General features: G+C 39.5%; 1 protein-coding gene across 1 annotated transcript in view; it reads right to left on the bottom strand.

Annotated features, from left to right (window-relative positions):
- Positions 1 to 7469, bottom strand: part of KCMF1 (potassium channel modulatory factor 1) — a 28206-nt gene extending 20737 nt beyond the window's left edge. The window contains exon 1 of the mRNA XM_072405288.1: positions 7326 to 7469. Coding sequence (XP_072261389.1) covers positions 7326 to 7341 — 16 coding nt within the window. The 5' untranslated portion in view covers positions 7342 to 7469. The remainder of the gene's footprint in view (positions 1 to 7325) is intronic.
- Between the last annotated feature and the right edge of the window lie 5171 nt (positions 7470 to 12640).

The following is a 12640-nucleotide window of genomic DNA, read 5'->3' as shown; positions in this document are numbered from 1 at the left end:
CATAATTCATTCATTAAAACATGGGATACAGCCCACCTACTGTTACAGATCCCATCACACTACTAGTAAAACCATATGGTGCAGCAAAAATTCCAGACACAAAAACATTGGGCCTACAGGACACTGGCAATCTTGTCACTAGAAGAAAGGAGACAACAAAAGGATAAACAAGGAGAATGTGTTCAGCACCTTCTGGAAATGTTGTCACTCGTAATTTCCCAGCATATCATAGTCCTTATTCGTTATGTTATTTTCCTATGTTCAATGAGTTCATTGGCAAAACCCTGGTTCAGATAATGAAAAATCTTTTATCCGCAATTAAGTTGTGTTAAAGACACCTAGTCAGGTCCTAAAACAAGTGAGGCTGGAACTTTGTGCATTTAAAATTTGTAGTACTAGTCACCTCTGCCATTTCCCCCATCTGTACACAGAAGTCTCCTCTTCCAACCCCTATGCCACATCATTTAATTAGGGGGTCAGAGTATGGAGCCACAACAAGAATCAGGGAAATTAGGCTTTTATCAATCCTGGATGTGGTGTATGTGAAGGAAGATAAGTATATAACCGTTTATTAGGAACCTGACATGGTCTCCATAGGTTGAAAAAATCCTCTTCTAATTTAACACTAAAAATTTTAGAATATTTGGTATTTATTGTGACAGAAGCTTGCCAGTATACTTACTCTATGTGCTAACAGAGTCTACTATAACCACATTGTTTGTCTCTGTGTGAGGACACATTCTCCAAACTTGGCTTCTCTAAATAACCAGCACAGTTCCCAGTATCAGCACCAACGTTCACCCCCTTACATACCATTTCATTTTAGGAATATCCAGTTGTAAGTACTTTGATGCCTACTCTAGCTAGTAACACTAGACCACCATGTTTTATGTAAAGGGTGGCAGGGAAGACAAGGCAGGCACAGAAGTGTTTGGGAAACCTAGGAGTTACTTTTACTCCTGTTTTGTGCCCCAAGTTTTCCTAAATCAGAACATAAAAACTTCAATATAATGCTTTGCTTTCAGTATTACAATAATATTTTCCCTGTATTGCTATATGTATCACTAAATTCTTACCAATACATAGCCCTACTGTCTGTACTAGCTCATGGTTAAATAACCATATAAAACAATGAAAAAATGGAGAAAATGACTCTCTCTCTCTCTCTCTGTATATATATATATATATATATATATATATATATATATATATATATATATATATATATATATATCAGATTGGGGGAGTAGCAGTTATACATATGGCTGCCAAGGGGAGAAATAAGCACCTCTTTTTTTTTTTCTTTCTTCTCCCCAATATTCCTAAAGTTTCACACACACATATACAAGTTAAGCCATACAAATTAAAGTGGATTTAAAATCAAATTTTAAAACACTGCTGGTGGGTATCACCAGCACTATGAATTTCTCTTCTGCAAGACAAAAAAAGAAAGCATCTTACCAACCTGCCAGCAATGTTTATTTCAATCTGGGCATCTGCCAAGTGCCAGGATGAAATATCTCCCATACACATACTAAACCTTCAGCACAAAAACTAATTTACATACCCCAAAAGCAGCAAAAGAAATAACTCTACTTTGCGTTCAACAGATGCATATGCTAACTCAGATATTACCTTGTACAAATAAACACTGACATCATGACTTTGCTGAATGTAATGGCTGTGGGAGAGGCCTGCGGACACCCTCCCTATAAGCTGCCTGCAGAAAACTACAGAAGGTATACAAAGACCAGTCACCCTGCAAAATATGGGAGAAGTAATGAAGAGAAGTAACCTTGCAAAATATGGGAGAAGTAATCACTGGTCTTAATTAGAAAGATTCTGCAGAAAACATTTCATGCTGGATTACTGCAAAGATCTCTAATATATTTGGAGTTATTCTTTAAATCATCCACAGCCAATCAATCAACATAAAAGATGCAAAACACAGAAGACCAGTTGGCAGCAATGACAAAAGAGTTACAAGGCACAGAGCAGGTAAGTCTCCATAATACTGCGCATCATGGCAAAAGACCCAAGCACCAGCAATGGATTTTAATTTCTATTCTGTTCCAGCAGACAGCTATGTACACAATGAACTATAAACCTCATTGTGAATGTAGTCATTTTATGTTTTTTTTTTTGTTTGTTTGTTTTCAAACATGGAATTTTCCTCTTCATATTACCATAGTTGGAGGATAGAGAAACACTATTGCAAGCAAAAATATTTATACATTTTTTATATGTGATTGATGGAAGAATCCACATTTCTAGTAAGTTTTTTTTTTGGCACAGCATTTGAGAGATTTTCCCTCATTTCCTGTGGCAGTGACACCTGTACAATTAATGGGAAGTGTAGCTGTAACTGGGACACAAAGGCACAGATAGAGGAAAAAAAGACACATATATGACAAATGCTGGCCAACCATCCAGTGGTTTAATGTTATTTTGTTTTTGCTTACATTGTCAGCAAGAAAATTTGGAGAGGACACTATTATTCTAATAAAATAAAAAGACGTGCTGGCAAGGGTAATATTTACATATGATATTTTACATGTGAATTGAAAGAAGTTGTGTTTATGGGCTTTGAACAACTTAGAAAAACAGCAGATAATTAGTTAGAGTGCTTTTGTAATATTTATTAATGCATTTGTAAAGAAAGAAGATGCATCTCTATAACATCCCCCAAATATTTGCACTTACTACTCTAAGAACACTGTGCCGACACAGCTCCTCTGTTCTTTTTTAAGTAACCAACAAAATAGGTTAAATGTACAAATATTTTAGAAATATATATTTTTTAACCTATTGGTCTGTTTACTGGGTCTATTTAGCTCAGAGACACCCAGTGCAGCACAGAAACATGAACCGGATACACCTTTGGTCAAGCCTTTGAGATCTGTTTGAATGCTCACAATGCTCATAAGCTTTCACTCCATGGATAGATTGCCTTCCCAACAGACGAAAGGGCAGCGCTGCCCAAATGGTGCAAAACCATGAACGCATTAGTTATGTATTCATTGTGAATTAGTTACATGCTCAGACCAGTTGAATTGTGAGTGCTTCACAGGAATCACAAATGCCTCAATCACCAATAAACCACAGCAGCAGCAGCAGCACCATGAAGAAGGCTTAAAGCATCCCAACCTAACAACTCCTAAGTGGCTGCCTACCTTGTGCTAAAATTGGTTTGATCTCCTTTTAATATTCATGTACTTAATGCTCCAATAGATTTCTAAAGCTCTCATTTGCTAAGTGAACAAATCAGGAAGACTGCTCCTGACAGATGAGCCGACAGTTATCAGGCAGAAAACCTTCGTCTCAGCACATACATTTAAATGGGCCGAAACTACAACTAATAAAAGATACTAAACACGATACAAAACCTCACTGACCGTGATGCACAAGCCTCAAATTAAACAAAATAATGGTTCAGCAACACAGGCTGCCAGAGGTCAGTCCATAAAGCAGTGGGCAGGACTGGGTATGATCAGGTATGGTATGAAAAGCTGTAGATTTGCAAATCAGAAGTGACAGAGCCAATAGCCACATCCCCTACAATGTTATTTCTTCATTCTACAGCAGTACAAGGAGACACAGCCTATGTAAGAGTGGTAACTCTTCTGTAAATCAGGAGCAGTGCAGTATTGTGGCCAGCTTATCATAGGAAGCTGCATTAGGTGAATTTCATTGGCAGCAGTAACAGGCATTCGTGGGAAAAAAACTGTAAAATGCAATCAGTGTAGTACATGTATACCACAGTATGATTTAGTCCCTACTACAAGGATCCGAATTAAATAACAAAGACTTCTGGGGAGCCATTGTTCTAGTCGTGCAATGACCCATTAGCACTTTTAGATTTATTTCTAGCTATTTGGTTAGTGCAACTAACCCACTACAAATCACCCGTGTAGCCCTAGGGCACCACAAAAAGCAAAGACCTGCAGAACAAGGCAAGTATACAACCTGCTCATATTTAAGATACCTGAAGATAAGAAAAAAAATGAAATGCTTCAAACTTTGCTATGCTTTTAAAATGAAAGCACGATAACCTTCTGGTAAAGATATGAATGTGTCAATGTATAGTATAAAGGTAAAAATAAAAGACTTGCTGTATTGGAAAGATAAACCAATATCCTTTATAGAGAAATCATTATGTCAACAAAATACTTAGCAGGATTGTTACTAAAGAAATAAATCAATGCTCCGTTCATACTCACATTACTAAATTCACATATCGTCCATATTATATTGCAACAAAAAAAAGTAAAGCACAACTAAAAATTTTAGTTAGGAATGTGGCGGCCTTTTGTAACCATTTGTTTATATCTCTTGGTGGGTAAATCCCAATCTACACTGTCTAGTCCCGCTGACACCTGTCATGGAGTCTCACTCACCCTACAAGGTCAATGTTAATGCTTATGTTGCATTCTTTGAAATGCAAACTACATAATTAATTTAATGGCGAGAATGACACCCATGTAATCACTGAAAGCAAATTGAGAGACATAAGATTATTCCTGACCAATATAAGATGGTTAAAAGAGGACGGTGATTTACCGGACAAACATTAATCCATAAAATAAATAGAGGCTGTAAGTGGAATCCAATAAATGCATTATTTATGTTACAGAACGAATCGGAATACTATTTCTAAAACATTCTTACTTGTGCATGAGGAAGCCAAAATGACCAAACATAACACTTAGTAAAAACAGACAGTAAAATCTAGACACTACCTTGATCTTTGTCATGCACAATTCTTATATGAAGTATTATACACACACACAAACATATATATATATATATATATATATATATATATATATATATATATATATATATATATATATATATATATAATATTATATATATATTTTTTTTCTTTTTTTAAAGATGAGTTCTAAGTTTACTTGTCTCATAGAAGACTAAAACACATGTTCATTCTCAAGTATCTGACAAATCTACATGGCCTAGAAGTCCATCCACTAGAAAAGCACTTTAAGGAAAGAGAAAGTTGAATGTCTGTGGTTTACAGACTGGGAACACAGCAATATACAGCACAGCTCCAAGAGGCTACAGTACAATTCTTACAAGGGGTTTCCCAGACATTTTAAAAGGATGAATAATCCCGAGATCACACCAAACATACATAAGCAGAGTTTCTGTTTTCCTAAGAAGGACAGAGAAAGTTAACTATTATATTCCCCTAGCTGAATGGTAATAAATGTGATGTAGGTATGTGTTCTTTGATCCCTTGACATTGAACATTACTGCTAAGTAAATTGCTATACTTATAAATGCCCCTCTCCCCAGGTAATGAAGAATATCAGTGGAATATGAAGGATACTTCCACACTGATAGAGAGATCACCACTTCCTCCCACCAATCAACTGCTACCTGGGGGGGGGGGGGGCATCAATCAACTGCTGCCTGGGGGGGAAAGGTCTACCTGTGACAGCCCAATAGAGAATAATGAATAGAGGGGGTGGGGACATTTCTGTCACTGCCACTAACTGTCAAATATGCAAATGTAGGTTGTGTAAGGGGCGGAGCTGTATCCAGGCAGCTAGCAGGGTGCTGTGTGTCAGGTGTTATTCTACACATTGTGTGGCTGTGATGTCCAGTTCACAAAATCCACTCTATTTGCCATCTGGTTTATCCTCTGCCCCTCTAGCCAGCATTATGGTGTACAATGCACAATGGCTGGCCACCAGTGACCTGCATTCTACATACAATGAAGGTGTGTTTGCCTAGATTCTGGAAAGAAGGGGACTGGAGAGCTGACCACTGCACAGTAACACAAATACTCCTAAGGATTAGATCACACCCTATGAAAATGACAATCAGCCGGGTGGGGATAATTTTATCATAGTCCAGAGTTTTTCTTTAGGGTTAACTTTTTGCTAGTTTGCTAACCACTCTGTGTTATATTCAAATACCATATTTTCTTTTCAGAAGTGTTTCCATGTCACATATCCTGCACCCGCTAATGTCTGTTCACACGGCTTCAGAGAGGGGCCATGTCTGCTTAATGTGTCAGCCATGCCCCTCGTAGTGTAAACCGGGGGCACAAGTGGCGGGATGATAACACAGGATCAGAACAGGAAGTTCCAGGCATGGACCGTCACCATAATAATGAAATTTGCAGGTTAACAAAAGTTTGCAAATTTAGATCAACTTTAATATCACTTCAAAGTATCATTTCATTTTCTTCATTTTGGATAAAACAGTGAAAATGTGTCAGGTCTGTTTTCTTTGTTCTGCCATCCATGTTACATAAGGACAATGTGGGTAACATCCTGCAGACTAGGAAGTGAGAAGATATGGTGCAATGTGATTATATACAGATCTATGAACTATACACGCCACACGGCGAAGATTTCCCCTCTTGTTCTGATTCACATGTTGGATTTGCGCTCATTTTTATCTCCAATGATATTGGTGATGAGGAGAATAAGTAAATCTCCCTAAGGAGGAGTGACAACAAAACCTAGAATACTATTCTATCTGAATACTAAAACACGAAGCCTTCCACCCCCAGCAATAGATTCATAAAATTAGGGATTTATGGGAATACAAGGTGAGATGTGGTCATGTGACTTATGGCAGCTGCCATGCAAATAATAATGGAGACCGAGTAATAGAGAAAATGCAGCTGTGATAAGCAGGAAGTAACAAGTGGTAACCCATAGCAACCACTGCTGCCCCATGTCAGTAAAGTTTGACAATGGTGTCCCGGCTCCCAGCAATAGGGTGCGGATGGGGCCCCCACCTGAAGAAGTGTCCATCTCGGGCTGCCAGTGATGGGAGAGCAGGAAGAGATCCTGTGCCGGTGTGCGGCTCCCCTCCTCCCTCGGATGACAGTGCAATCCCTCCTCCCGGGCCTCTCCCTCTTCTTCCCACCGCTCACACACACCTGACGGGCCCCCGCCTGCTTACACAGCCCCGGACATGAGGGGCCCACCGGACTCACCTGTGTCTGACCAGAGACACGGGAACAGCTACAGGCCTCAAGCCTCGGCCTGGCAGTGAGGGTGTCCCCGGGTCTTGTGTGGGGGTAGGCGGGAGGAGAGGGGGGGTGGAACAAGGCCTACCCATGGGTACAGGCGGGCCGGGGTTACATGACGCGAATACAAGGCCTGCAGAAGAAGGGAAGAGGAGCCGGTTACACCGGAGGGGGAGGAGGCCCGGGGCCTGGCAGCACAGCTCTGTCTATGCTGTGTACGGACAAGCGGGCCTGCCCGGAGAGACGTGTGTGTACCCGGAGCTAGAAGGGGGTTCAGTCGGCGGATTCTCGCCTGTGTCCTCCCCTCGCCACTCACCTTCATGTCGGGACATCCTATCGCTCAGGCCGCCGCCGCTGCAGCTGCTCCCCCGACTCCTCCTCCTAGTGAGAGAGCAGAGAGAGAGTGTGTGTGCTTCCTCTACACCCTCCTCCTCTTCCTCCTCCTGACACACTGACTACACGCTGCTCTGCCTGCTGCACAGCTATTCATACACTGCCTGTACAACGCCACTGTATATGGCAGCCCCTCACCAGTGTCCCACATCACAATAATCACTCCTATTTATAGCCTCAGCATCCTGCATTGTCAGGGTATGAGCAGTGTGTACAAATCACATTTTAAATTGTATCTGCTAGCTAACAAGTGTAAAGATTTATTATTATCAATATATGTATATAGCACTGACCTTTTACTCTGCACTATACAAAGTCCATGGTCTAATGGATCTTTTATTTTCATTGAGCTATCCTGATGTAAAGCTGGCAGATATCAGATGTGCAGATGAACAAACATACAATTATCTATGAAGAGATCTCCTCCATAGGAATGCACAACACCCATTTCCGATCGGTCATTCACCAATCTGCCATGGCTCCTCCATAGGAATCCACGGCGCTCATTTCCGATCGGTCATTCACCAATCTGCCATGGCTCCTCCATAGGAATCCACGGCGCTCATTTCCGATCGGTCATTCACCAATCTGCCATGGCAGATGTCAGGGGACACTATAAAAATGTCAGATGATTGTCGCCCAAGGGTGGGAAAGTAGCTTAACATAATTTCTATCCTAGGACAACAACACCTTCACAGTATCATCTATGGAGAAGGAATGTTGTCACCTTTCTGCCCACTTCCTTCCCTTATCTTTATTAGTTACCACTGTATATTGTACTCCACAGATAACAGCTGGAAGTAACCTTGAAGTTTTTAGTTTAGTGCACAGAAACTAGGACACGGGAGGCAACAAGGAGAATTTACCTAAATTGTGGGTGCAGATATGGGGACTAATAAACTGCCATATGTTGCATTTATTTTCATTTATCACATCCTGACAGAATTATTATTTGTAGCAGCCAGTCCAGAATTATAATACCCAAACATTAACTATATTTTTATTTGCAGGATAACATCTGTTAAAGTGCCTAGGACGGTAGCAATCATATCCTGGCATGTCAATTGTGTGAATTTCCTTGTATAACGTGAATTAGGACAGTAGCGATCAATTCCTGTTTGAATTTCCTTGTATAAGGTGAATCAAGACAATAACGGTCAATTCCTGTGTGAATTTTCTTGTATAAGGTGAATGAAGACAGTAGCGATCAATTCCTGTGTGAATTTCCTTGTATAAGGTGGGCTTTGGGTTTATTGTCAGTTGGGGTTCATTTGTCTGCAAAAATCTTCTTTTCTGATTGTAATTCTTTGGTATTTGTAATGTCCAATTATGATTTCATGGGAATATAGTGTGCCTGGAGGTAGTGTCAGTGTTGCAGTCTTACACTTTCTTTACTTCCTATGATTGGTTGCAGTACATAGCTGTAGGGCTTATTGACAAGTCTCCCACAAGCAGAGTGCTGACACTCCCTTCACGCGTTTATTGGTCTTATGGTAATTGTGGTCATTTCCATTTGTGCTGGTGTTAAATAGCCTAAAGCAGACCTATCACCAAAATTGCTTTATATAAAGCGGTATAAAACCCTATAATATAAAGTAAAAATTCTAAATGTGTTTTTTTTATAAAAAAAAAAAGAAACAAGGGAAGCTCTCCCCATCTTTCTTTACTGCTGTGGCGGTAAAGACTAAATGGGAGAGCAGAGCCCCCTGGAATACTTATGTCACATATTCCAGGATACTTCAGGCTGCACATTCTGGGCTATTCCAGGCACTGAAAAAAAGCACTGATCTCACGCCTGTGCACTGAGATCGGCCCTTTTTTTTTTTTAGTTACTCCAAGCTGGGTCACCCAATCTCGCACCTGTGCAGTGTGATATCAGGTGATGTAGCCAAAAGAAGAAGCAAAAAGATGAATGTTGGTTGGTCCAGGATGGCGTGGGACCTAATCGAGGAAAGGTATGAAGGGATCAGGGGCTCTGCAGAAGTAAAGGTAAGTAGTGTTTTTATTTTTTAGGTACAGTTCTGCTTTAATGCCAATTTGTAGTAAGTCCACTCCAATTGCATTTTGAGGCCTTGCATCCTTGTGTTAGCAATGTGGAAGTTAAGCCTTGTACAGACATCAGATGATTGAACCTTTTGTGATCATTTTCAGTGACAGATGAACAAATGATCATTGTACACACAGTGCCGTTATGTTTTATGAAGAGGTGAGGGCGTAAGACGAGCGAGTGGCACCCCATTTTGCTCTTCTCTATAGGAATGTATAGCAATTATTCCTGATCACATATTCATCAATCCACCATGACGGATTATTGAACAACATGGGGCACTGCTGTACACATGTAAGTTTTTACAAGTACAGCACAACCAATTATCTGAAGTATGTACATAGCTTTACTTTCAGATCCTTGATGGATGCACACCAGAATATTGTTTGCTGCCTGTTTGCACTATGCAGACACAAAGAGACAATGGACACACCCAATTCTAGTGTCACCATCAAGTCCATTCAAGCCCATAGATTATAATAATGTAAAATTTTCTGGGGCCAGAAACTCCTTGCTTCATAGCAGAACTATTCTTCTGGCAATAATAAAGTGAGCAACAAAGTAAATACCTATTAGATTGTAACTTTTCTTGCCTCTCAGGGGCTAGAGACAACAGAAACCTACTTGCTAAGAGCATACAAGAATTTATGTCTAGAACTTTGTCAGCATGCTCTGTCAGTTTCATATGGCTTTCTAACCAACCCTTCAACAGATCACTTCCCTCCTTTCCTTTAGAAATGGGAACAACATTTTAAAATTCAATTTACACAGGAACAGAGAGCAGATTTGTTATTTTTTGCACACGTAAACAGAATCATAACATCCAGTTTGAAAATCCTCATCAGAAGGAACAGGTTTTCCAAAGACTTTGCACAAAATGTTCCCCATATTTTTCCAAGGCGTTAGAGATATAATTTAAACACAGGGTGCTGTAATCCATGTATTTTGGAAATGTTCCCAGATACAGGCCTATTGATAGAGAATTAGAGTCTCATTAGGAAATAGCTGTGAGGCCTTCTCCATCTTAACAAATAAAAAAATATATAATTTCTCCCTATACCTCCCTAGTTAATTGGAAAGATACAACTCCTCCGTTGCTTGGCCACTGTAAGTCCATGGTCAACAAAACCAAATCTGTGCAAGATGTCATTGCTTTTCTCTAAGAACAGGAGGACCTGGTTCCACCTGGCATGACCTCTGATTCCCGCCAAGTTCCCAAATAATAATAGGATTGTTATAATAGAATATTACTATCTCAAATCATTTCCCCAAATTTATTCCCACTTTCTATTTCTACCTTCTCATCCCCCTCCTTGGCTATTTTTTTTCACCTCATGTTCCTTATGCTTGAGCAAGCTATGTCCCTTTCTCCCTTTTCCACATTACATTACTGGATAGTATTAGTGGCTAATATTTTTGCATGTAGCCTGAGAATCCTGTCATGCTAAGTCATGCCATTGCTTGTAAGTTTTTTTAATTTATTGAATTTTTCAGATAAATAAAAAAATAAGAAAAACAAAGAATCTACACATAACGTGGCCTATTAGAAGTCAAAGTCCATCAATAAACCTAGTGGTAGGTCAAGAGAGGTGACCTCAATTATAAGTCTCTCCACCTGTAGCCAAAAACCATGTATCAAAAGGGCAATCCCAGAATATGTGCTCCAGTGTGTCCCTGTTGGCCCCACACCACCAGCATGATGGGTCAACTGTGTGAAAAAGCCTATGGAGGACCATCAGCGTATGGTACCAGCGGAAATGAATTTTGTAGCTGTTCTATTTGTACGTGACACAGAACTTTTATTGACCAAGGTCCACAGACCCAACCATTTCTCCAGAGACAATTCTCTACCCAGAATATTCTCCCAGGTTCGCATATATGAGAATTTTGCGCCTGTCGTGTGGTCCTCCGAGTGTGGGAGTTTGTAAATTGAGGAAACAAGGCCCTTAGAGTTGGGGCCTTCTCTGCAGATCCTCTCAAAAGTGGTAAGGTCTGGGAACCCTGCATTGCTTGTAAGTTATACAGTTGCTGTCATTATTGAAAAGAAAATATATTTTTATTATAGTATCAAGTAGCAAATCTTAGTTGGAAGTATGGTATTGGAGGCTGCAAACAGATAAGTACTCTAGGGTTCTGTGAAATCTTCCAAACTTTTTCTAACCTACCTTGGTATATTGTCCAACTTCATGCACAATTTTGTCCCTAAGGAATAATGATCCACAGGTATACAAACAGTAATTAAAGACTGATCGCGTACCAATTATTTCTTCCAACTGTATTTCAATTAACCGAGTATATAGAGCATATCAGCTATACCAGTTCCAGACCACCCTAAAACATAAGCAATTAAAGCAAAGATAAAAAAACACTCTAAAAAGGGCCTTAAAACATTCCACATCTCCAAATTGTATAATTTGATTCAATATTTGAGTAACTGACAAAATGCAAAACGGGAATTGGAAAATCTTATAAATTATTATTGTGTTTTATCCTAGATGACTCCCAAAATCACAGCTGACACCATGAATTTACAATATGCCTAAGAAAGTAATTTTGTTTTTTTTTTATCATTGCTTGTCTCTACATTTGGATCATACACACAAGCAGAAGATCGCTTCAAATGGATTATTACACACTAGCTGAATACTAAAGAAACTGTGACTATGACACTAATGGATTTCATGCAGACAGCACAGTCTACTACAAATTGCCAGAAGCCAATTATTTCCTTTTGTGCATTGTTAGAGGTTTTGTATCTTGTGACTGAACTGCACAAAATGCTTTTTAGCAAACAAAATAACTTTTTTTTTTTAATACAAAATTTTGGGTATGTTTCCATGGCCAAACATGGCCAAAAAGCTCAAGACCATAATCTGGGCCGCAATTTTTCAGAAACTGCTACCACTCCCAGCTATCTGATCATTCTATACTACTATCAATAGTTTTTTTTTTATCAAAACCACAAAATGATCAAAGTTGTGGGTGGGTAGGTTATCTTAAAAATTTGGTCAAGTTTTGTTAAAAAAAAAATGATTTTAAAGTGCTTGCAATATCCTTACAATTGTCAGGATTAGGTGAAACAGTTAATGGTATGTAAACCCTATCAGCAAATTTTTCTTATAGCTAAGATCCAGGAATGCTTTTCAACTTCCTAAACAGTTGGGCTTCCTGCACACTGCAAGTGGCCATTG

Source organism: Pyxicephalus adspersus, chromosome 3, assembly GCF_032062135.1.
Source record: "Pyxicephalus adspersus chromosome 3, UCB_Pads_2.0, whole genome shotgun sequence".
In the NCBI taxonomy this organism is placed as follows: domain Eukaryota; kingdom Metazoa; phylum Chordata; class Amphibia; order Anura; family Pyxicephalidae; genus Pyxicephalus; species Pyxicephalus adspersus.
Note: the sequence above shows the minus strand (reverse complement) of the source record. Positions and strands in the feature narration are given on the sequence as shown.